General features: G+C 53.3%; 1 protein-coding gene across 1 annotated transcript in view; it reads right to left on the reverse strand.

Moving 5' to 3' along the window:
* The window catches only part of ASB2 (ankyrin repeat and SOCS box containing 2), a gene marked incomplete at its 3' end in the record, with an annotated part of 28,866 nt that extends 12,164 nt beyond the window's left edge, over positions 1–16,702 (reverse strand). Inside the window, exons 1-5 of the mRNA XM_081228576.1 lie at positions 16,400–16,702; positions 9,269–9,367; positions 5,988–6,154; positions 4,984–5,139; positions 2,695–2,940 (exon numbers count right to left, since the gene is read on the reverse strand). Coding sequence (XP_081084702.1) covers positions 2,695–2,940; positions 4,984–5,139; positions 5,988–6,154; positions 9,269–9,367; positions 16,400–16,605 — 874 coding nt within the window. The 5' untranslated portion in view covers positions 16,606–16,702. The remainder of the gene's footprint in view (positions 1–2,694; positions 2,941–4,983; positions 5,140–5,987; positions 6,155–9,268; positions 9,368–16,399) is intronic.
* Between the last annotated feature and the right edge of the window lie 9,209 nt (positions 16,703–25,911).

A 25,911-nucleotide genomic window follows, 5' to 3' on the forward strand; every position in this document is an offset into this window, starting at 1 on the left:
CAGAGAACCTCTGCAACTGGCCCCAGAACCCCCAGCTCCTAAGGGAAGAGCCAAAACTTGAACCCAGATGATCTGATGGCAGAAGCCTTGGCAGATGGTCAGATGGCAGAGACCATGCTCTCAACACTCATTCCACCTAAAAGGGTCCAGATCCTGCCCCGAGGAAGGCCCTCACAGCTCTAGGAGGGCACAGAGCCTCCTCATAAAGAAAACCCCTAATAATTTTATTCATTGGGATTTGCTCTTCTCTGCCTTCCATTTCAAGGAATAAGAGAGGAATTACTTCTTGTCTCCTCTGAAGGAAACACTACACTGTGCTGCAGGAGGGAGGAATCCAGCCTGGTGACAGTCTCCCATGAGCCCAGTCCCCTAAGCCTTCTCCGTCTCCTGGTGGTGATGGAGAGAATGCAGGGGTTTCTCTGCAAAGAGCGGTGCAGCCTGTTCCCAGTCCCTCCCTATTCCGGAAGGAAATAGAACTGAGATAGTAGTGAAATGTCAGTAAGGGCTGAAGAGCATCTGTTAACCACAGATCCCCTCTCTCTGGGCATTCAGCTTATCACAAACTTTCTTGTAATTTAAAATTTTTGATGACTGACTTCTGGTCTAGCGGAAAGAGCACAGGCTTTCATGCCAGACACGAACCAGCTGAAGTTTCTGTTTCATGCTTTACAAGCTCTGTGGCCTTGGGCAGCCTTTAGGAGCCTCAGTTTTCTCATCTGTTGACCAGGAATAATAGTACCTACTCAACTGCAAGGAGTAAATAAGGCAATGTAAGCAAATATCCGCTATAGACTGAAGCACTCATGTCCCCTGAAAACTCTTACGAAACGTAATCCCCAGTGTGATGCTGTTAGAAGGGGAAGCCTTTGGGGGGTGATTAGGTCATGAGGGTGGAGCCCTCATGAATGGGATTAGTGCCCTTATAAAAGAGACCACAGAGAACTCCCTCGCCCCTCCACCATGTGAGGACACAGAGGCTGCCTAGGAAGTTGGGACAGGCTCTCATGGGACACTGAATCCACCGGCACCTTGATCTTGGACTTCCCAGACTCCAAAACTGTGAGAAATAAACCTTGGTTGTCTGTAAGCCACCCAGTCTGTGGTATTCTGTGATAGCTACCCGAGTGAACTAAGACAACCTCCCCTCCAGGTGGCTGGCACAGAGGGACTGCTCAGCAAATGTGAGTTCTCCAGGATGGAGGTGCCGGGGCTCAGAGGTTTGTTCTGCCTCCACCCCCAGGGAGAGTTGGACAGCGGCTCTGACACTGTCAGGCTCTCAGAGTCAGGCTCCCTGGAAGCCTGGACCCCGCCGGCCGCCGGCAAAGCCGCCTGCTCACACAAGAAAAATATTTGTATTTGCAAATGGACTCAGCCCACAACGGGAACAGACCCTGACTCAGGGTGTCAGCAGGAGAGCTGGGCAGATGTTTAGTGTTAGCCAGTTCCCCTCGCCTGCCTGCTGAGCACCCTGCCCTTTGCCCAGCCTCCTTTCCTGGCTCCTAGGACCCTGCCTGTGCCCCTTTGTCCTCAGGCTGATCAGCCCAGATATGTCCCCAGTGGCAAGGAAGTGCCCTGGGTCTGTTTTCCCAACTGCTCGGGCATGTGCTGAGTAGGTAGATGCTTATCCAGGCCAAGTCCCAGGATGGAAATTCTCGAGGCCTGGGGTGGGGTGGCGGGGTGCGAAGAGCATGTAGTTTGGAGTCAGATGGATGCAGTTGGAATCCAGGCTCTGACTGTCACCAATCATTTAACCTCTGTGAGCCTCGGTCTCCTCATCTACAAAATGACATGAGGACACTCCCTACCTCTTAGGGCTGTGGAGGAAACCCCACTGGCTTCTTGTGTTCATGCTTAGTGCAGTGCCTGGCACACAGCGGGACCTCAACAAATTATTCCAACTCAGCCTCAGCGTCTGGCTTACCCCTGGGTTCCCTGTTGCTCAAGTGCAAGGGTCACTTCCCATGGTGGGAGAAAGGAAATCAAAAGTGTTCTTGGGGTAGATCAGAACATAATACTCTTTAACCAAAAGAATGTCTGCCAAAGTCTTGGAGTCTTCTGTTACTGGGACACGATATTTCAGGCAATATTATTTTATTTTGTCCCATTAAGTGAACAAAGATTTTTCAGAGGCAAAGAGTGCAAAGACCAGGGTTCAAATCCCAGTTCTCATTTTCCGTGAGACCTTGGACAAATCATTTTCCCATTCTGGTCCTTGGTTTCATCACCTATAAAGTGAGGAGGTGACCTAAATGTTGTCTGAAGTTCCTTCTGGCCATGATAGAAGGAGAAGTGGTTAGGGTGTCGGGAGACTAATATTCTGGCTAGTTCTGTCACTAATTTGCTACGTGATTATAGATAGATAAGTCCCTTCCTCTTTCTGGGCCTCAGATTCCTCATCTGTAAAATGAGGTTGTTGGGCTAGGTTAGAGATGGCTAATATACGGCAGGTGTGCCAATTCACTCCAAGTTTGTACCTAATTGCAGGGATCACTGGTGGAGCTCAACACATTTCCGACTGAGCCTAGAAACAGCCTCAGAATCCTTCTCAACACAGTACTCCCGGAAGATAGCATCACTCCGTCAGAGTATATCCATAGAGGACCCCTAAACTTGCCTTCCCTTAGAGTTGGTCTCTGAGGTCCTTCCCAGCTGTGCCCCTTGGGAACTCCATGACCCAGGGACCCTAGCACTCACCGTGTTTGGCCAGGAACCTCAGTGCCTCCAGCTGCCCACTCTGGGCGGCCACGAACAAGGGGGTGATGCCATAGGCGTTCTTGGCTTCCACCTTAGCACCTCTGCTCACCAGGATCTCCATGACCTCCAGGTCATTGCGAGCAACAGACTCGTGCAGAGCCGTCCAGCCTCGGTTACAGCGGTGGTTCGTGTCCGCGTTGTACTGCACCAGAATCCTCACCGCCTCCACGTTCTTGCGCTCACAGGCTGTGCCCAGGGAGAAGCAAGATGGTCAGCAGGGCCCCGGCAGGACCTGGCCAGCCAAGACTTCATTCATTCGTTTGTCCACCTACCCATTCACTCATCAGCCATAAGTGGATTCACTCATCAAATATCTACTGGATCTGTACTAAGTTTCAGTCTCTGCATAAACCTAGGATATACAACTAAAAGTAATAGTAATACTAATCAGAATTAATATTTGCTGAAATGGATCTGGCACTGGTTATGTGCCAGGCACTCTATTCTAAGCACTTCACATGATTAACTAATTTAGTTCTCCCAACCACCCTTAAAGGATGTAGTGTTATTCCCTTTCACAGATGAGAAAAGTGAGGCACAGAGAAGTTAAGTGACTTGCCCAAGGTCACACAGGTAGTAAGTGGCAGAACTGGGATTCAAATCCAGGTAGTCAGTTCTGGAGTCTCTGTCCCCTGGAAGGTTCTGGAATGCCCCTACCTCATCTCCCTTTCCAGTGTTATCTGCTTCGGTCCTCCACGAGGCCAGAAGGGGAGGAGGAGGGCAGTGCCATAGTCCTGCTCAAAACACTTCCTCAAAAGCTACTCACTTAATTTGGGCTAAAATTTATCTTCTGAGCCTGCTCAAACCTCCCTTATAAGCCTCACCTTGCTCTAGGCCCTAAATGCAGCCTTAGCGCTGGCAGAGCTATTACCCGGGAGGCTGAGCACTTGTCCAAATTAACCATCCCTGGAAGCTTCTCTGAGTCAGTCGGAGGGGGTGGTGAGAAGGAAGGGGGGCTGCCTGTGTAGTGTTTCAAACAGGACCCCAGGCTTGGTTTCCTCACCTGTAAAGCACAGATAACGGAACCTTCCCGAGAGGATGCCATGGGAGGGTGGGGTGAGGTAGCGCACGAAGGCTCTAGGGTGGAGCTTGGCACATAGTGGGGCTCATGCAGGACCAGGGCCCAGGCTTCAGCTGTGAGTCACCCAGCATATTGGGCGCTCTCTCTGGGTCAGCTGAGGCTCCAGGTGATGGCTCCAGTGCCCGGGGGACATGAGTTCTAGGGAAGACACTTCCACCACAGGTCTGCAGTGGACCTGGTTCCTGCTGCCTATGGAATGTTCCAGGTGCTGGATACCAGACACAGGGGAAATTGGAGATTTCTGTAGTTTTTCAAAGTGTAAAGGTCCTATCATTTTTGCAAGACCCGAAGCTGATTGCTTCAGCATATAGGCATGAACTAAAACACTTAATCGTGGAGTACTTCAGAGTGTGGTGCTGGCATCCAGCTCGCGGAGTTTAGATCCCAGATCTGCCCTTGCTGGCTGTGTGATCCTGGCTGCCTCATGTCATTTCTCTGTGCCTTAGGGCCTCATCTATAAAATGGGATACTAGCATTGCCTACCTCTTACGTGGATGGATATGAGGGTTAGAAAAAAGATCAGAGCCTGGTACGTAGTAAGCACTCAATAAATACCAACTGTCGTGAGTATTCGGATTTTGACCCTGGGTACTGCCAGGGCAGCCAGTGAATGTCCTTGGATGATGTATTGAGTAAGCCAGGAATGTTTCCTTCTCTTGAACATCCTGGAGGTACAAATTCCCTCTCACGCCTCTTTGCTTTTGCCGATGCTGTTCCCCTTGCTTGTCCAGCTGGTAAATCCCTCCCATTCAGGCTCCGCTCTGGGACCCCCTCCTGCGATGCCCTCTTCCACATCAGGGCCCCTCCCCAATGTTCCCGGGTGCCTTGTGCCAAGCTCTTCAATGCCAGTAGCTGACTATTACATCATCTGCAAATCGACGCCCACCGGGTGGGGAGAGCACATGGGCACAGACAGTATCTTTTCATCTCAGGGCTCTCAGCGTGCCTGGCCCATGGGAGGACTTGGGAAATGTTGACTGAATATGTGAACGAATGAATGGTTCAACTATGTAAGTTATACTTCTGAACGAGGCTGCACCATCAAAGTAGACCCCCTTGGGGAAGTTGTACACTTTGCAAGCAATCCTCCCCATTGCCCACCTAGTTTCTGGACCCTCCCTCGGGGAAGCCCACCCCAGTGGGCTCACCTTTGTAGAGTGGCGTCTCTCGGGCCTTGTTGGAGATGTCGGGCTCAGCCCCAGCCTGGAGCAGGAATTGGAGGCAGTCCAGGTGTCCCCTGCATGTCGCCAGGTAAAGGGCCGTTTCCTCCTGCAGGGTGCGCTGGTCAGTGACTGCCGGGTATGCTGGGGAGGATAGACCAGGAAATTCAAAAGGAGGAAGATACCCACCTCCCCCTCCAACACAGGGGTGGTCCCAATTTCCTCCCAGTTCCAGGGACAGATGTGAGTGGCCTCCACCTGAATTTACCATCCAGACTGCCTTCATCCCCTTGGCCTTGGATTCAGTCACTTTCACAGGGCTGTTTCAGCTTCCCGGTCATATTAATCTAGCTCAGACGCCACCTCCTCTGGGAAGCCTTCCCTGGTTGAACCCCTCCTTCTCCGAATGACCCTGTCCTTCCCTTACACTCCCACCAGCCACTGCCAGAAGTCCGTCTCACGTAGTCGCTTCTGCCCTGGAGTGTGTTGGGCTGCCTGGGGTCCGTGCTTCTCGAGAGCAGAGGTAACTCCTGCCTGCAGGTATTACCCATCCACATCTGGCCTGGGGGAGAGCTGAGGCTCAGAGAGGAGGCATGATTTGCCCAGGGTCTCACAGCTGCTGGAGACGGCCTTGGCAGGGTACAGGCACAGCTGTGGTATTTTCCACACCAAATCAGCCCCTGGAACATTCTCGAACAAGCTGGCAGTGGCTCTCCCACAAGTCAGCCTTCCCTCATTCCTTTTCTAAGAATTAGGCCCTCCTGTCCTGGGAGGCCTGGAGAGGTGGCGGGATGGGCCGGGCAGCGCCGGTGGGATGGGCAGGGAAGCACTTCCTTGCTTCCAACTTGATGACTTTAACTCTGCAAGCGGGGTGGTAACTTTGCCTTCCCCCCTTCACCATGGTTGTGGTGAGGCAAAACTCCGCAAGGAAAGTGCCCTTGCCCGTGCGTCCCGTTCCCACCTGTGGCTGCGCACAGAGCCCACCGCCTCACCTTGATGCAGCGCCCTCAGGCAGCTCAGCTGGCCGTAGTAGGCCGCCTCGTGCAGCGGCAGCCAGCCCTCCTTGTTGGGCTCTGCAAGGTTCTTCCCCGCCTTGATCATCGCCTTCAAGGCCTCGGCATCGCCTTCCTTGATGGCCTTTAGCACAGGGTCCACGGGCCTGTGAAAGCAAGGGGCAGGTCATTCCTCAGGACTGGGGCAGGCAGAGGCACGTCCAGGTGGCCTTTCTCCCAGAAGGAAAGCAGGGCCTGCTGGTGACCAGGAGTGGGGCTGGCTGTGGGATCGCACAGTCCTGCTTGGCCCTGCTGCTCTGGGACAGGTGCTCAGCCCCTGCAGCCGTGTCCTCTCAATAAGGAGAATAATTTTTCCTAACCCACATGGGCGTGCCCTGGGAACTCTGCCCTGACCTCGGCCCTGACCTTGGCCTCTCCGACTCAGCCACATCACGGCTTCCTCAGCCTGCCTGTCCAGGTCAGCCTCTCCCTGCCTCTGGTCCTAAGCCCTCAGCTAACCACTGGCTTTTACGTGTCTTTGATTGTTTGCCCACTGTCTGTCTCCACCACTGGACTATGAGCTCCAAGACCACAGGGCCCGTGTCTTTCTTTCTTTTATCCCTTATGATTTGGTTCCCACGGCCCAGCGCAGTGGCTGGTCCATAATAGGTACTTAATAAATACTTGTGGCTTGAAAGAAAGAGAGAGAGAATATGAAAGGAAGGGAGGGAGAGAGGACGAAAGGATCCAGAATTTAAGAACCCCGACAATTATTTCACTCCTTCATCTCTTCTATTTCCAAAAAGACAGCCTCTTCCCTGTTAGAGTTTTGCTTGTTTCTTTGGGGATTGTATTTATATCTCTTTCAAAACAGTCTTTGCAATGGCCTCCTTTGAGCATTTGGAGGACACACTGGCCTATGAAGATAAATGTGAGGGCTCTGGATCGGGCTTTGCCAGTGTTCCGTCCCCCTGTGAGCATCCCTGGGCCTGGGGTGTTTCCATGCCTTTATCTCCAAGTTGGGTACCACATTGAGAAAGTCTACTAGAAACATGGCCAGCTCATTCACTTCCACAGATGGAAACCAAGGGTCCCTTTTAAACAGCTCCTTGGTGGCCAAAAGAGAATTAGGGGACCCCTCTGTCCCCGCAGCTTTCAGTGGCTGCATCTGCTATACCAAGACCATTTCTACCAGGAGGATTCGGGCTTCCAGTGTCGGCCCCCCCAAAGGGATGGATAACTGACCCCTCAGGAGGTTTTAGTGATAATTAAACTCCTTCCCTGAGCATAGCGCTCCAGAGTTTACCAAGCACCTCCACCTTCGGGGCCTGTTTGCACTGAGACAAAGGCGCAGACCCTTCAGAGGGGGAGTCTGTACGGTGAGCACCTCTCTGGGGTCTTCCCAACCCCTTTCCTTTCTCCAGACCCTTCTCTTCACCTCTAGAACTTTCAGCTGCTGAAAGATTTAAGTACCTGAAGGATTAATATGTTTGACATCTTCACAGTTTAAAACTTCTGAATGTCAGAAAGATTTCAGGGCTAATGTGAAAGATAACTTCTTAGCTTGGCTCATCCAAGACACTTCGTTCGTTCGTTCGTTCGTTCATCCATTCATTCATTCATTCATTCATGCACTGAGCTGGCTTCCCCCATCCTTGGAGAGTCAGTGAGGATGCCAGACTGCTGTGGGTCCACCCTTGGTGAAGGGGCTGCATAAGTGGTCCCATTTTCCTGATGGAGGAGGTGAGACCAGAGGCAGGCCTTGTCCCAGGGTACGTCATCCCTGTCAGTGGCCACGATAGGCCCAGAGTGTCTCCAGGGCCAGCCCCTTTACCCTCCCAGCTGCTCCCTGCTCCAGCGTGAGCGGCACTTCCTCCTGACTCTCAGCCTCTCTGGTTATTAATAGCTTCAGAGCACAGATGCCGGTTAAGGACAGACCCAGCAAGGATGATGTGTAACTGACCAGATAAGCCCTGAAGCCCCATCAACGCCATCACTGCCACCTTGATGAGCTCCGCTTACGAGCGGCCAGAGCAGCCCCGGTTGGTGTCAGGAAAAGCCCCAGTGGGGTAGGTGTCCTGTCTCTCCTGCAAGGTCTCCTGTGGGACCCGGCTGAAGTGGAAGGGAGGAGGGCTGGCTGTTCTTGTGGCTTTGGCGGGTGTGCGGTGTCATGAGACCATTCTCAGGACCCACCGCTCAGCTTGGGCCTCGTCCAGCTGTGGTGCAAGGACCCTGGAGCGCTCAGACACACACACCGCCAGCTTCTGTACGAGCTCAGCCAAAGTGCCCGCCCCAGGGCTGGGGGGAACTGCTGCGGGTATCAGACCCTCAGAGACCGAGGAGCTGGACAGGACCCTGGAGGCCACCCTGTCCTCTCCAACCTTCTCTACGGAGAAGGGAGACTCAGAGAGGGCCAGCAACTCACGGGCAGTCTCACAGGAAGTAGCAACAGCACTGAGACCAGAACGTGGGTCTCGCTTTTCCAGGCTGTCAAAATCCTACCTGCAGCACCAAGGAAGAGAGGGCTGGCAGGGCTGGAAAAGGGCTGGGAAGAAGAAACAAAACATGGGCCAATTGTCTCCTCCCCCCAATGTAACTGATCAAGGAAATAGGGGCTCCAGCGATGGGACCGCTTTTTTTGCTTTTAGCTGCTTCTAGGGTCGAGCAGAGAAGGAAACAGCACAGAGCTATTTTCCAAGGACTCACCTAGGCCAGCACCCTGGTGCCAGGCAAACAGAGCCCTTCCTGCAGCTCGGATTATCTTTTGGTTTTAGCACCTGGCACTTAATAAATAAAGGCAACCAAGCAACCACAAACTTGTGGGTGTGGGCGTCGTGGGTGTGCTCAGATAGACCCACGGTGACGGCATGCGGGAAAGTGAGACAGAATGGGGGGCTGGCTCATCGGCCTCAGCTCTGAGCCCCTGGAGGACTAGGGCCGTCTCCCCAGTCCCCCTCTCGCTGAGTCCCCAGGTTCAGAGCCCTACGGGGCTACTCCAGCACGCAGGGCCCATTCTGGGGGAACTGAGGGGTTAATCAGAAGCTCAGCCTGGCTGGCAGTTCCTAGACGATGGAGCCTGAGACCACCAAGCCCAGCTCGGCAGGAGCTGCCGGGTCTCAGGGGGACACACCTGGGAGGGGTGCTCCTGGGAGTCCCTCCAGAGTACCCCTCTTCCTGGGGGCTGTGGGACTGCTTCCCATCCCTGCACCCCAACCCCAGTTTGGAGGAGAATGAGCTTGGATGGTCTGGGGGCCGCGCGGTGGGTGGTGGGGGGGACTTACGCCAGCTGGAAGGACTTGCTGCGGTTGTATTTCTGCATAACCTCCTGGAACAGGCCCTTGGGGGCTGAGGTCGGGGTGCTCTCAGGAGACACAGCGGACCTGGAGGGTGCAGGGCAGGAGTGAAAGAGGGAAAAATACTCTGCATATGAGAAGCAGGTCATGGCGGAGGCAGGAACGAGGATGGAGGGAGAGCGAGGGGGAGAGACTGACAGACAGACACAGGGCTCTGAACCAAAGCAGATGGCCGGGTCCTCCCTGTGCGCTGGACACAGCTGCTGTGTCTCCAGATTATTTTTGGCCCTTGGAGGAAGCCCTGGGAGATTTAAATGACCATATAAGACAACAATGAGGTTAACCTCACCCCACCCCCGAAGGTCCCCCTCCCCAGCCAACCACGCAGGAGGCAGATATGAAGCAAGGTGACATTCTTCACCCAGGAGGATGTGAGGAGGAGTCAGCAGCAGGTCCCAGGATAAAAGGGGCTCAGTCCCAGGGCGGGCCAGGCTGGGTCCCCACAGGGATGGACAAGAGATTCACCGGGGTGGGGGGCTAGGAGAGCAAAGCTGGGGCGCCAAGCCAGGTCTGTGCTCCCACCCTCACCTCACTGGCTCCTCGTTAGAGGGTCCTGCTGTCCCGGGGTCGGGAACAAGCAGTACAAAGGGTAGAGCAAAAGGATGCACGAAGAAGTTCATCGGAGTCGGGGCTTGGAGTCAGAGTGACACGGGTTCAAATCCAGGCTCTGGCACTCCCTGGCTGTGTGACCTCGAACAGGTGCATCTTCTCTGGGACTTAGTCTGGTGAGGCCTGAGTGCGTGAATGGTGTAAAGTGCTTACCAGAGGGCCAGGCACAGGACCCCACACGTGTCCACCATTCATTGCATCATTATTTCGTCTCTCTGAGTCTCAGTTTTCCCATCCCACTGGGCTGTTGTGAGGACGGGAGGGGTGAAAGGAGGGGTGGTGGCCACTGCACAGATCTGGATTGGTTGGAGCTGGGATGGGAACAGGACATGCTGGCCTCTTTTCCAGCGGGTTGGGGACCCTGGTGCAACAGACACCCCAGCGGACCCAGCCTGGTCTCCTGCGCCCCTCTGCGGGGTCCCCTGCGGGATTGGGAAGGATGTTGCTACAGGTGACCAGCATCCCGTGGGCCACGGAGGTGCTGGAACTGTGACCCTGAGGCCCTGCAGATTTTGTGGACACCCTCAGCCAGGCCGGGGCACAGGGAAAAGGAGGGAGCAGAGAGAGACGGGAAGGATGCCAGCCCCCTTCACCTGCTGCACCACGGCCATCACCTCCCACCTTCCTTCTCCCCCACCTGCTCCTGAGCAGCGAGGCCGAGCGTGATGCCATGAATGCTAGAGCGGGTGCCAATGCCACTGCCTTTCCTAGACTCAGAGACTGAGGCTCCGAGAGGCAGGAAACGGCCCCAGGGCCACACGCAGCTGCAGAGTCGACTCCTATCTGCCGCGGAGCTCCGACACGTGCTCCCTCCTCCAGAGGCTTGGTGTCTCCCACCCCTTTGTCCCTTCTCTGGCTCTCAGGCCGCCACGCTGACAGGCCCTGAAACTGGGAACAAGCCCCCACCCCTCTCTGTGTCTCAGTTTCCTCGTTTGCAGAACGAGGAGGGAGGAACAGACCAGGGGTTTCCCCGCTGCTGTGGTTGCCGTGGAGCCTTCACTGCAATGAACTCATGTGGAAACTCAGGATGCCATACAGATCTCAGACCACATCCTGGGGACGGGGGTGCAGAGACTGGCCCTGCCAGGGCCCCTTTTCCCCAGCCCTGAGAGCTGCTGTTTCAGTGTCATTATCTGCACTTGCTCCCAGGCCTGAAAAGCGGAGGATGCTGGGCAAGATGGAAGCAGCCTGAGGCCAGGCCCACCTGAGCAGTCCCCAGCCCTGTGGTCATGACAAAGCCCTGGGCCTCTATCTCTACATGGCCCTGGGGACCCGGTCACTCTCATCATGGATCCATGTGTGGCCTCCCATCACTTTTTGTTGTCAGAATGTTTTTAGCCAGGTAAAACTCATTGATGAAAACCTACCCACCACCCTAAAATTAGGACATATCTCTGATGGTATAATAATAACAGCAACAATGGAATGGTGAGGCTGGTGGGGATGGCAGCGAGATGGCGACGGTGACATTCCCTCACGATGGGGCATGGCTTTGCCTCCTTTCTATCCTCCCCGCCCCCTGGATTGGTCCCACGTGCAGAGGAGGAACATTCAACAAGAATTTCCCAGCTCCTGCTGCTTGCACGGCCTGTGCTAGGGCCTGGGGGTGCAGGTCAATGGCATACTTCTTTTCGTTGATCCTCAGGTGTTCAGAGGCTCACGGGGTCAGGGGTCGGGGTTCGGGGGGCGAGGACACATACCACCACAGAGCCGCAAGGGAGGGGCTGGGAGAGAGGCAGGGGGACTCGCCCCGGGCGCTCTGAAATCGAGCGTGTTAACTAGGCTTTAGGGGCAAGCAGCATGAGTGCTCAGAGCCGGGAGGGGAGCCAGGCCGCGGACCGCGTTCCGGGCTCTTTCTGATCAAGGCTACAGGCCCCATTTGACCACAGGTGCAGAGCAGGGAAATTCCCAGCAGAGAAAACCACTAGGGCTGAGTCATCAGAGGTGAGAGGAGCCTGGCAGGATGTGGGCAAAGGTCATGCCCTGGAAGGGGCCCAGGTAGGGCCCCACGTCCTTTGTGTGGGCGGGCAGGTCGGGGTCGGTAGTATGTCACCATCACCAGCTCCCAACAGCCCCGTCCTGGAGTCCAGCTGGTCCCGGCTTCAGACACAGGTCAGGCTCGGTGAGAGTGGGGACCAGGGCTGTGATGACAAGGCCCCCTGACTTCTCAGTGGGCCCTGTCTGAGTTAATGAGAAGCCCAGGCCAGCCCCAGGAAGGCTGTTACACTGGCCTGGACCTGGCTGAATGCGGGTGGCAAGCAGGCGTCTTAATAGCAGAGGGAGCTGAGAGATACAAGAGTCCTCCCATGCCTGCCACCGAGCAGCATCCTATACCTGTCCTCCCATCTGGTCCTCACACGAACCCTATGTGGAGCACAGGTGTCATGAGTACAGGGCCTGGCACCGTAGGCGCTTGATAAATTTAAATGAATGAAACAAAACAAGCAAACAAAAGCCTTTGTAGGGATAGTGTCCCGTATGGTAATCTTGGTGCTGTGTGGTTGTATGCCAAGACCTCAAATTCCTGGAGAACCAGCCCCCTGCCCTCTTGGCTGGAGAGAGGAAGAGCTCACACAGGATTGCCCCCTCCACGTCCATTCCCCCCATGAGAGTTCTGTTTCCCCCTCACCCACTGGCCAATGCATCGTTTCTGGGCTGGCCAGAGAGGACTCACATGTAGAGAACATGGATTCCAAGCTGCAGCAACTTCTGCCTTCCCATCCAGGGCTAAGATTCACTGAGAACTTGCTTTGTACCAAGTCTTATGATAGGCACACGGCACAGGTCATCTCATTTCTTCCTCTAGTCCACTTTGTGAAGGAGATGAAATTGGCTCCCTTTTGCAGATGAGGAAACTGAGGCTCAAAGAAGTTTGCTTCCTCTAGCCTGTTTGGCAAACTCCTATTAATCCTGCAAAGCCCACCTCCTTGACTAAGAAGTAGATCAACCCTTCCTGTGTCCCTCTGACACTGAAGCAAGGCTCTTTGCTGCATCCATCCTGTTGGATGATTATGTACCTCTGGGCCTTTGCCCTCATTAGACTGAAAGCTTAAGGAGAACAGGAAACAGGCCTGATACACATCCAGGTGCAGGGAAGGCACCTGGCACATGGTAAGTGTACAGTAAGTGTAGGTGGCTTATTTGAATTGTTTGCAGCTGTGCACACGTCAGCCCAAGCAAGTTCCTGCTTCATGCTTTCTTCCTTTTTCTTCTTAGAAATTTAACCTTAAATAAAATGCAGAAGTTTAAAGACTGGAAGACTCAGCTTCCTGGACCCACTCGGACTGCTATTTTGGTACCCTTGGGCTCCCTGTTTCATGAGTGCACGAACCCTACTTCTCCACTGGATGGGACGTTGGTCTGCCTTTCAGGGGGCCCTCAGCAGGCCAAGGCTTGGAAAATGATCCTCATACACGTTCAAACTTCACCCCTTACCTTGTGGTGGGAGAGGAACAAATTGGAAAATGACTTTAAAAGGGAATATTATATTTTCTCTGGGATGCTGAGCTGACTTTCATTTCTAGGATCCCAAAGACCCGCTTGACCTTTACGTCCACGTTTGCCATTTTGGTCACAAGCTGATGACAATAAATTATATTTCTGGAGAATTTTATTGGATTCAAAATGCAGGGACTTCCCTGGTGGTCCAGCAGTTAAGACTCCACGCTCCCAAAGCAGGGGGCCCGGCTTCGATCCCTGGTCAGGGAACTAGATCCCGCACACAGCAACTAAGACCTGGCACAGCCAAATAAATAAATATTTTTAAATAATGCATTGATTTGCCTAAAAACATTCATTGGGCATCTACAGTGATCCAGGCTCTTTGCCAGGTACTGAGGAGACAAAAGTGAGTAATATCTGTTCCCTGTCCCCAAGGAGGTCACACAGTGTCACTGGGGACACTCTCAGGAGGCCGGGCAATGCCTTCCTAGGGTGACACAAAAGCTTGTCCACGATACAGAGGCAGCCTTGAGATGGGCACTCAGGGTCCTCAGGGAGGAAGTGGGGAGAAGTTGTTCAGGCTGCAGGATGTGGGAGAGCACCCACCTCATCTGATTAGCTTTTCATAAGAATACTGCAAAATAGGCCTGGGCAAGTTTTGGTTATTGCCATTTTAGGCATAAGGCTGCTGGGGCTCAGAAAAGTCAAGTAACTTGCCTAAGGACACACAGCCAGTAGGTGACAGAAGAAGGAGCCGAACCTCCCAACCCACTTCTGTTTCCACTCCAGTCTGCCGCCTCCTCACTCGTTCACCCATTCATCCGTTCACAGAGAGCTATGAGGTGTTGCCACGGGTCAGGCCCTGTGCGCTAGACACGAGGCCTCACAGGAAGGAAGACGGCTGAGGCCCCTGCCTTCAAGGAGTTCACCGGTTAATGGCAGAAATAAATACATAGAAACTGTTGTAGTCAGGGCATTGGAAGAAACAGCCAGGAAAGTAAGAGAGCAACTTGCTTGACCTGGGAGGCTGGTCAAACATGAGGCCGAGCTGGCCAAGTGGAGCCTCTGGGGACATATGTGATGTCCGCTTTCTAAACCTGCTGTGGGTCTACTTAGATGAACTCCATGATATTTGGGGATAAAAGTGGACAAGGGCTCTATTGGGCCCCATACTTACTGTAACACCATGTCTGAGTGTGAGCACAAATCCGTGTGTCTCTCATTTGGGGGACCCTGAATCTCTGTGGGGAGAAGTCTCTTCAAGGTGGAGGAGCGACAGGAAATAGAGAGAGGCTTTTGCAGAATCAACAGAGCTGGTCAAGTGTCTGAACCTCAGGGTGGGACAGACCTTGGTTCAGTTCCTGGCCCTGCTGGGTGCGTGTTTTGTCATACGTAAAATGGGCACAGAAACATGCACCTTGCGTGGCTTTTGTCAGGGTCAAGTGAACGCCTGTGGGCTGGGCATGTGGAGGAAGAGAATTTGATTAACAATCACATGAAAGGGATTCGCTTCCCTAGCAGGGCCCAACCCAGCCTCCTTTCAGAGATGAAAGGGCAGAACAGAGCCTAGGAGGTTTCAGGTCACGTCAAGAGTGAGGAGATGCAGGTTGAACCCTCCTGCCCTGCATGACTGTGCCTGGGTCTTGGGTGAGGGCCGCATGGCCTTGGATAAGTCCTTTCCCTGCTGCGTGAGAGCTTTCTTTCTCAGGATCAATGTTTACACCCCACACGGGACCTCCACTTCCTTACCACTAGAGGAAGGAGGAGGTCAGGGCCCAGTTCTAATGTTTTCAAGTGTCTACAGGACTCCTGGAGGGGGTTCCCACACTGGGGAGAAGGCTGCAGAGGCCCCAGGACGTACAGCTTGTGCTGCAGGCCAGGTTGGAGGGAACTTGCTCTTTTCTCTATCTGAGGCCTCTGAGGAAGAGGAAACCGTGGTCTGACTAAGGCTGAACTGGCCAAAACAGGAACCAGGGTCTCTAGAGCATCAGCCACCATGAGTCCTTGGCCCTGGGCTTCTGTTTTTCAGATTGGGTCTCAGGACGGGGTGTCCTTGTGGTCAACTCAGTAACCTGGAGCCTTCATATTCCTTCCAGCTGCCCTAGGAGGTTGCCTGCCTTCCCCTTTAGGGAGGGGGCTCCTGAGTGATGGGCATCCCAGGCCTTTGCCCAGCCTTCCTGGGAGAAGTGGTCCAGCCTTGGAAGGGCCAAAGTCACTTGGGGAACACCCTGGTAGGTTTCATCAGGGCACAGGGCCAAGATGTACCGTCACCCACCTTCATCCGTGTCGACTGGCTCTGGACATCGGAAAAAGTCTGTTTATTGTTGCTGCTGTTATTACTATTATTGTTTGAGGTTCAGAGGGGTTAAGTAACTTGCCCAAGGTTACACAATTCAAAATTGCATCTGTGGAACTGCAGTTGTGGCCCGTGTCATATTTCTACTGGTGCGACATGGTACTGCTGTAGATGGTCCTGCTAATGGGATGATGAGGTCGTGCTGAGATGGGGAGCTGGAACAGGAGGCAGTATGGTTTTGCTGGGTAGATGTCATTGCTTCTCAGACATGTTTTGCCAGGGAGATGGCATAGAAAGGGTTGGAAGCCCTGGCCAGATTCAGAACATCAGTTCCTTTGCATCCAAACATAAAGCCAGTGGTACAATGCCAAGCCATGGGCTCTGGAATCAGATAGCTCCAATCTCTGCACCACTGTCTGCTAGCTGTGTGACCTTGGACTAGTTACTCAGCCCTGAGCTTCAGTTTCCTCATCTGTAAAATGGGAATATAACATAGAGCCTCCTAGAAGGTCCTTAAGAGGATAAAATGAGGCAAAGTGTGTACAGCACCCAAGGTGGCACTTGGCACCGTCAGAGCTCAGTAAGTTTAGATAACACATGTAAGTCATTACAGTGTGAAAATGCATCTTAGAGACCAGGATAACTTGGTCTTGGATTAACAGTGTTTGTGATCTGTGCCTGATGGACGCCCCACCTGGCCTCCCCTCGCTCACCTGGTCCACGGGTAGAAATGCGCAGGTTCGCGGTTGACACGTGTGGACACAGCAGCCTCAGTGGTGGTTGGGCCCCGAGTCTTGTCAGCCAGGCTCTGCTCAATGGCCATCTGGACCAGCTCATCCTCGCTCATGCTGCTATACAGGTTGTACTCCTCTTGTCCAATGGCACGCTGTCTGCCCCGAGCACTGATCTCCGTGGCCATCCTCTTCCACCTCCCACCTTGGCCTCCAGAAGACACTCAGTGGGGCGGAGCAAGCATCAAATCAGAAAAGTCTGTGAGGAGATCAAAGCCACCCTGGTCACTAAGAGTTTTGCAAGGTAGCTATGTTTATACACAGGGAAGGCTGTGCTTTCTTGTGGCAATCACACAATCATTTTTCATCCATTCATTTTGTCATATGATCCACCCAACCACCCACTCATCTACACATCCATCCACCCACTCATCTATTCATCACTCCACCAGCCTATCTACCTATCCGTCCAACCAGCCAACCATCTGTCCAATTATTCATCGTCCCACACATCCAGCTGTCCACCCACCCACTCATGTATCCACTCACCCTCCCATCTGTTCACTTAGCCATCCATCTGTCCAACCATCTAATCATCCATCCAACATCCATGCTCCTATCCATCACTCATCTGTCTAGCCAATCATCCAACCATCCACCCATCTCTCCATTATTCACCCTCAGATGTATCTGTCTATCCACCACCCATCCATTTATCCATCCATCCATCTATACATCTATATATTCAACCAACCATCCACTCATCCACCATTCATTTTTCCACTCCAGACAGCCTATCTATACACGTGTGCATGCATCATTAACTGAGAGATTATTTACTGAGCACCTCTTCTATGTCTGACACTCTTCTAAGCACTGGTGATACAACAACACGGTCCCAAAAGACAGAATCCCTGCCCTCCAGGAGATTACACAACGGTGCCCACATTCCTTCCTTCCAATCATCCAACAACGCCCTATCCACGCATTTCTCTGCCTTGTGCTAGAGTTGAGATTATTAGAGATGAATCACATGATCTAGTTAAAACCGATTGTTAAAATCATTTGCCATGTAATTCCAGGGACTGTCTTCTTACAAAAATTGCCTTCAGGAGAAATGGACTTTGGTTGAGTCAACTGCTTTTAGTAAATGCAGTAAAATCAGCTTAGCCTGATTTTCCTTTTGATTGGCTGACATGCAGTGTGGCTGTAGGTCGGTGATTCTGAGCCCTGACTGAAGATTAGAGTCACATGAGATCTTTTTTAAAAATATCCAAAATACCAGTGCTGTAATCCAGTTTGCTCAGCAAACATTCACCCTCCCGTTTCCCCTGGAGGCAGAATGTTGCCCCTTCCTTCCCCACTGAGATTGGGCTTGGCCACGTAACTTGCTCTGGCCAATGAATGTTAGCGGACATGATAAAGCAGCCACTTGACATGCGCATGTGAAGTGGCACTTGCTCTTCTGCCATCGGCAGGACTCCCCCTTGGAGACATTGCCCTTTAGCTGGGCCCCAGAGTGAACCCACCTGGGGCAGCCGTAGCCCAACCTGCACAGAGGAGCTCTCTCCAGTGGGCCTGCAGCCTGAAGCTGAGTAGCCCAAGCTGAGTAGCCCAGCCTGGACTGGCCTAGATCAGCTTATCGACCTGCAGTGCCAGAGCACAAGAATAAATGCTTGTTGGGGGTGCTTTGTCATATAGAATTCTTGTGGCTCTAGTTAACCAATACCCAAAAGACTAGGCTAGGCACTTCACAGAGAGGGCATGTAAAAGGCCAACCACCAAACGTAAGGGTGCTTAACTTCCTAAGTGTTTGGGAAGAATTCAGATTAAGACCCCAATGCAATACCACTATACACCCACCAGAATGGCTCAAGTGAAAAAGATGGGAAGTGGCAAGTGTTGGAGAGGAAGTGGAGCAACCGGAATGCTCCCCACTCGTGGCAGAAGTGTCAAAATGGGATGGCATTTGCTAATGCTGAGCATATACATGTCATGTGACCCCAAAATCCCACTCCAGTCTCTATGCCCAAGACAGGTGTACATATGTTCACCAAAAGACAAGTTTGAGAATAATTCATAGCAACGTTATTCAAAATAAACCCCAATGGGGCTTCCCTGGTGGCACAGTGGTTGAGAGTCCGCCTGTCGATGCAGGGGACATGGGTTCGTGCCCCGATCTGGGAAGATCCCACATGCCACGGAGCGGCTGGGCCCGTGAGCCATGGCCACTGAGCCTGCGCGTCTGGAGCCTGTGCTCCGCAACAGGAGAGGCCACAACAGTGAGAGGCCCGCGTACCGCAAATAAATTAATAAATAAATAAACCCCAATGGAAACTCCCCAAATGTCTATCAGCTTTTGAATGGATTACTGCACTGTGGTATATGCATGTGATGGATAGTATGCACCATTGAAATAGTCAAACTGCCACTACACACAATAACAAGATGCATCTCACAAACCTGAGTGAGCAAAAGAAGTCAGATAATAAAGAACATACATACACGATTCGATCTGTATAAAGTTCAAGAACAGGCAAAACTAACTTATGGTGATAGAAGTCGGGAGAGTGGTTACCTTTGAGGGTTACTAAGTGGGAGGGAACATGAGGGGGGCCAGTCACGCTGTATTTCTTTTTTTTTTTTTTTTTTTTGCGGTACGCGGGCCTCTCACTGTTGTGGCCTCTCCCGGTGCGGAGCACAGGCTCCAGACGCGCGGGCTCAGCGGCCATGGCTCACGGGCCCAGGCGCTCTACGGCATGTGGGATCTTCCCGGACCAGGGCACGAACCCGTGTCCCCTGTATCGGCAGGCGGACTCTCAACCACTGCGCCACCAGGGAAGCCCCATGCTGTATTTCTTGATCTAAGTGGTTACAGGGTTGGTTGGTTCCCTTTGTAAGAATCCCTGGAGCTGTTCAGGTATGATCTGTACATTTCTGTACATTATACCACAGTAACACATCTACTTAAAAGAATATAAAACTGGTTCTAAACAGGATTGGTGTTTGGGCCCCATCTCAGACCCATTAAGCCAGAATCTCTGGGAGTGTGGCCTGAGCATCCCACTTCTTCGAAGGGCTCCACGGGTGACTGGGAACCACCACCTGGCAGGAGGACCAGCCATAAAGCACAAGCAGGGGGTGGGGGACACCCATCTGGGGTGGGAGCGGGGCGAGGGGTGGGATCTGACATGGGCTGAACCCTTGGTAGATATTCTTCCATCTAATTCCCGTCACAGCCCTAAGAGTAACACCTACTGCTCTGTAAGGCACCAGCAAATGAGAGCTGTTATTATCAAACAAATGTGGGTTTTCCAAACACAGCTAGACGAGGCTGCAGCTCCACAGGCAGCAGGTGAGCAGCACGAGGGCATCTGGGGACGAGGGTCCTGTGCCCTGCCTCAGCCTTCCTGCTGTCACTCCCCTCCACCTGCTTCTCCCCACCGATTCTGCCTGGTTCAAGCCTTGACTTCCTCCTGCTCGGCCTCAGCAGTGGTCTTCATGGTGGTCTCCCAGCCCCACACCCCAGACCTCACCAAGTCCTTCCTCGGCCTAACAGAATAAGGACTGCACGCCTTGCCTTGGCCTCCCACCTCTTCAAAACCCAGTCCCCACTCTCCCTTCTCCCTCTTCCTCTGCACCCCTGACTTTCCAAGTAAGGCGAGGGCACACCTCTCCCCCAACCCAACCGTGGTTCCTACCCCAGTGCCCTTGCTTGAGCTGTGTTGGACACATCTCCTTCCTTCCTGCATTTTAAGAACTGCTTCTCAGGGCATCCCTGGTGGTGCAGTGGTTGAGAGTCCACCTGCCGATGCAGGGGACACGAGGGGACACGAGGGGACACGGGTCCGTGCCCCGGTCCGAGAAGATCCCACATGCCGCAGAGCGGCTGGTCCCGTGAGCCATGGCTGCTGAGCCTGCGCGTCTGGAGCCTGTGCTCCGCAACGGGAGAGGCCACGACAGTGAGAGGCCCGCATGCTGCAAAAAAAAAAAAAAAAAAAAAAAGAACTGCTTCTCATTCCTCAAGGCCCAGAGCAAGTGCCTCCTCTTCCAGGAAGCCTACCCAGTTTCTTCCAAGGAGCATTCTGCTGCTAGAACTTCTCCCTCCGGGCTGTGGTCAGTAGTTCATGTGTGGACTTGACCCTGGGTGTCTTCCCAAGACCAATGCCTTACGAGGGGAGAATGCCTGGTTCAAGTTTACTGTGCGGGTGGCTGTATGTCTCCACTATCATAGGGCACGGCAGACCCTCTTGATTGCCCACCCAACAGCCATTTCCCCCAATTTCTCTGGTAGCAGAACCTGGCTTTGTTCAGGCAGCAGTGTGCCCTCTCCCATGGATGAAGCATGACTGTTCCAAGACAATTGGGACAATCTCACCCCCTTGGCCAGTGACTAATTTAGGGGTAGGTATATAGCCTGGTTTTGTCCAAAGAGACATAAAGGAAATTCTGCTGGGGTCTCCCAGGAAGGACTTTCCTTTTCCTAATAAAAGAGAAAGCAGTGAAGAAAATGACTCCTCGCCCACACCCCTGCTTTGTGCTGGAGGACTTGCTGCTTGGAGTGGTGGCAGCTATCTTGTAACCATGAGACAGTGAGTTTGACGGAGTGAACAACAGGTCTTCTGAGTCCTTCATTATATTGTCGAGCTGCTGAACCAGGGCTGGGTCTGCCCATCCTGGCCTGCTTATTAGGTAAAGACTGAAGATCCTTATGGTTTTAGCCAATGTCAGGTGGATTTTTTGTTATATGCAGTCAAAAATCATCTTAAAGCATGGTTCTTAGGCCTGACCGAGAGTCTTGAAAACATGCCAAGGCTCTAGTCCCACCCGAGACCATGAGCTCAAAGCCTCCAGGGCTGACAGCCAAGCATTGCAATGTTCAAGGCTTCCTTGACAATTTTAGCAAGTAGCCAGTGCTGAGAACCACAGCTCCACATCAACTGTCAGGTAGCTGCTCTGTGCTCCACACTAAGGGAGGGAAAAGGGGCATTCTGACCTCAAAATCACTTTGTGCCTAATGTTTGGGGTACTATTATTAATTATTATTATTAGCATTATTATTTTTTTGCAGCACCGACAGCCTGTTTTGTTTATGGTGTAAAGAGCCCAAGACTGGCAATCAAGAGACTGGGGGGTTTACGTCCCAGCTCAGCCACGAGCATCTCTCTTTCTCTCTCAGGCTCTCAGTTTTTCCATCTGTTAAATGGGGGATGGACTAGACCCTGCCCTCCATCCCTTCCATCCTGGAAGGGGGCACTGTGCAGCCAGGTGGTCCCCACCCCCAGCTGACCCAGGTCCTGCTCCCCACCCCTTCTTTGCTTCCCTGTGCCTGAGGTCCCTGCCTTGGCTTTTCCAGGGCTGGAGTGTGGCTCTACCCCCACCTGGCACAAGGCAGAGGCTCAGTTCATGTGGTGCTACCCTGACCGGAAGTGCCAATGCCCAGTGCCTGCCCAGCGTCGTGGTGCCCTCGCCTGAGGGCATCTGCTCCAGACCAGGGGCGAGGGGGAACAGCACTGGACTAAGAGTCAGGGACCTGGGTTATAGTCTCCAAGTTGATGCTAAAGTGCTGTGTGACCTCAGCCACATCCCTGTCCCTCTCTGGGCCTCAGTTTTCTCATTGCAAAAAGAGGGTTTTGGCTAGAAAGTTTCCAAGGGTTCTTGCAGTTCTAAAGCTTCTACAACTCGTTGAGATGTTTGGTTAGCTCTGTGCTAGTGAACACCAAACTCTCTGTCCCTGGGAGTCCGTTATGGTCACTTCAACAGGTCCACCATATGTATAGAGCTTAGCATTGGTCATGGGGGAATAGCAAACCAAGCAGGAATGGAAGGATCTCAGATTTGAGTGTCAGGAACCCCAGGTCTAGTTTCAATTCTGCAACTTACTAGCAATGTGACCTTGGTCAAGTCACTTCCCCTTCTGGGTCTCCGTTCCTTTATCAGTAACAGTGGGAATGAGACAACCCACTTCACCATGTTGAAGGAGCCATATACATGTGCTGGTCAAGTGCAGGCAGCTGGGAGGGGACCCCTCCAGCCCCTCACCCTAAGGTAGCATTGGCCCTGCAGCCTGGTATGGGTAGCTCAGAGGTACCCGGGCAGCACCCGGCTCCAGCAAGCACCCTTTCCTTGACCAGATTCCTAGGGAGGCGAGGACAGCCAGGTGATGGTTACCTGGACCTGCCATCTCCCGCAGCTAATTCCAGACTCCCCAGGCCCTCCCCCATGGATCAGACAGCGTCCAGAGACTTTCCCTTTTGTCACTTATTCCATGGCATTGCCCCAACAACAGCCCTAGAAAGTAAGATCGTTTTTTGTTGAATTAACTTATTAATTCTTATGCATCCTCTCTCTTTTCAAAAAGACTTGATGCCCCTACATGATTGATCCCATTTGATAGATGAGGCAATTAAGATTCAGAAAGGGGAAGGGAAAGGTTTGCATGAGGACAGGCAGCTGGAAAGTGTGGATTTGGAGCCCAAGCTTCCTACCTCAAATCCAGTGCTCCTTCTGGGAATTCCAGGGACACCAATCCAAGTAAGTGGCACTCACAAGGGTTCTGATCAGGCAGGGGTAATATAGCCATCCTCACCCAACCCGGCACCTGCGCGGTGGGGACCATGGTGGGTTCCCACAGATGGGGGTTGACCTTGAAGGGATCTTGAGGGAGAAGAACTTCCCTACCCTCACTGTGGGGTCGGACATCTCTTGATTTTCCCACTGAGATCCTTAGCCTTTGAGGGGCTTTGAGTAAGTCCCCATCTTTAGAATCCTCCTGTTCAAAACGGAGACCCTGGTAAGTACTGCTGTTAAGGAGATGGTAGTAGAATTAAGAGGTTCAAGCATGACAGGCCTAGCGCTGGGCCTGGCCGTTGGTAAGGACGTGTGTGATACCAGGCTACTTCCCCGTCATTGGGCCTGTGCAGTTACAGGCTAGGGCTGTTGCCAGGGACGCTGGCAGGTGGAACTGCTCCGCCTTAGCGTGAGGGGGCAATTAGGAAGCAGTCTATGGGGGACTTCCCTGGCGGTCCAGTGGTTGAGGCTCCACGTGTCCACTGTAGGGGGCACAGGTTTGACCCCTGGTCGGGGAACTAAGTTCCAGCAGGCCATGCTGCATGGCCAAAAAAGTGAAAAAAAAAAAAAAAAGAAAAGACGCAGCAGGTGGGGTCAGCTTGGCCGGGTTCAAATCACAGCTTTGCTGGTTATTAGCTCTGTGACCTCTCAATTTCTCCACCTGTAAAATGGACCTAAAAGAGTACCTATGTCATGGCAGAGTGAGGGCAGGGGTGAGGAGGTGAGATCCGGGGTGATGCCCTGCCCCTCTCTTGACCTCAGTTTCTCCTCATCTTCGTGCTGTCCAGCTTGATTTCTGAGGCCTCAGCCTAGGGGCTAGGCTACCTTCTGGGCCTGCGTCCTGGAGAGAGGCCAGCGGTCTCAAGGGACCCTCTGGGAGGCTGATTGGGATTAAAAAATAGCCCTTTCCCAGGGAAAGCGAGAGCGTAGTGGGCCCTGCCCGTCGAGCCAGGGGCCTGCAGAGGGAGCGGTGGTCGAGAGTGGCTGATCCAAGGCCAGCTTGGAACAGGGGAGACTGGAGCCACCCCTGAGGCTTCCAGGGGCTCCTCTTTTGCCTCCTTTGTGGGGCCCCAAATTCTGGCTCCAGGGGAGCCCCCACCTCTCCCAAGGCAGCTGTAAAATGGGGATAACAGTGGCTGTGACGGGGCTCCTTGAGTTAACACAGTAAAGCACTCAGAACAGTGCCTTGTCCATCCACAGTGCTCTTCTAAGTTGGGCCTCAGTTTTTACATCTGTGAAATGGGCATAGAAACATGGACCCTTGCAGGACTGGAGTGAGGACTAAATAATAGCATTTGAAAAGTGGTCCTTCTTCCCCCCAGTTCCTTCCCCTCTCCACAAATCCAGGCTCTCTGACAGCCATGGTCTGCCTGGGAGTTGCGGTGGGGTCTCTGTAGCCGTTGGGGGGCCTGCGGCGGGAAGAGTGGCTTCCTGGATGTTTTATCAGAAACTGGGGTTGGGAGGTGTGGCTGGGAGGGTTGGGGGCAGGAAAGGGACTGGCGGTCATCCTCCAGGGCATCAAGCTCCCCCTCAGCCGGGGACTTGAGTCAGGAGTCAGAGCCCAGACAAGAGGCTTCCTGTCCTCAGCTCATCTGCCTTCCCTTCCCCCCTGGCCTCATCCCCTGGCTAGTCACCCTTCCAGACACAGTTCATGCAGCTCCTCCACCAGGAAGCCTCCCTGATCTGATGGCTGAGGCATCCAGAGCTGCCTCCAAGGGCACCCCTGACGTTCTAGTGCTCTGACTGCCCACTGTGGGCCTGGCTCCCTAGAGAGTCTGGAAACTTCCACAGAGCAAGCCTGTATCACATTTGTGCCATAACCCCAGGACATACCCAAGGCCAGGTACACAGTAGGTACCTAATAAATGTTGGATGGGCAGGTGAATGAATGATTAGGTCAAACCTTGGAAGCACAGCTATTATGAGAAGACACTGTGCGTGGTAGAGGGCGTCTGACTGCCGGAGTTCAAACCCCGCTCTGCCACCAGCTGGCCGTGTGATGGGGAGCAGATGACTCCACCCCCTCTGCCTCGTTTTGCCCCTCTGTAAAATGGAGATAATAATAGCATCCGGCCTACAGAGGTGCTGTCAGACAAAACGAGGTAACATAGAGAAATGTGGGACAGGGCACTCGGCATGCGGCCAGTGGCCCAGGAAAATCTGCTAACCTTAGTCCATGGCTCCCAGGATGCTGCAGTTCTCTGCTCTGACCCATTCCTGCTGAGAAGCTGTCACCTGGAACTCGTTCCCAGTTGGCAGTTCCATGCAAACTGTTCTCCCTGACAGCTGTGGTCAGGAGGGTCGGCTGTGGCTGTCGGCCCCCGGGCTGTCCCGGGTAGCCCCGAGGGACGCTGCAGAGACCCGCTGGGTGGGCCCAGGGGTCAGTCACGGGGTCAGAGCTTGGGAAGGAGGGAGATCTCCACGCTCTCCCTAAACCCAGCCTGGATGCAGGATGGCTTCTCCCCACCACTTCCAAACCCACTGCTCCCCAGGGCCCCTCCCCCTGCTGCCTCCCTTCCTGCTGGCACGACCTGCTGTCCTAGGAGCTTAGAAGGACCCACAGCCCCATCCACTCCTGCTCGTCCTGGGTTTGAAGTCAAGTATGAGGTGACCACCAACAAATGACAATAGTGGGTTTCTGGTGAGCACTTAGTTCCTGGATCAGGGCCGCACGTAGTAAGGACGGGATGAGTATATCAGGCAGGGTCCACCTGGATGTTTTAGGTGTGAGTGTGGACCGTGCAATTCAGCTCTCATGCAAAGCACTATGGCTCAGACACTGCAACAAGCACTGGGAGAACCACAGCCCTGATGCCTCCCTTTGCAGTTAATTTACACTCTTACGTATGTTGTTAGCTTGAGCTGTGTGATAGATTTGTGATGAGGGTATGGTTCCCATTCTACAGATGAGGAAACTGAGGCAC

Source organism: Mesoplodon bidens, assembly GCF_964165515.1.
Source record: "Mesoplodon bidens genome assembly, chromosome: 3".
NCBI lineage: Eukaryota > Metazoa > Chordata > Mammalia > Artiodactyla > Ziphiidae > Mesoplodon > Mesoplodon bidens.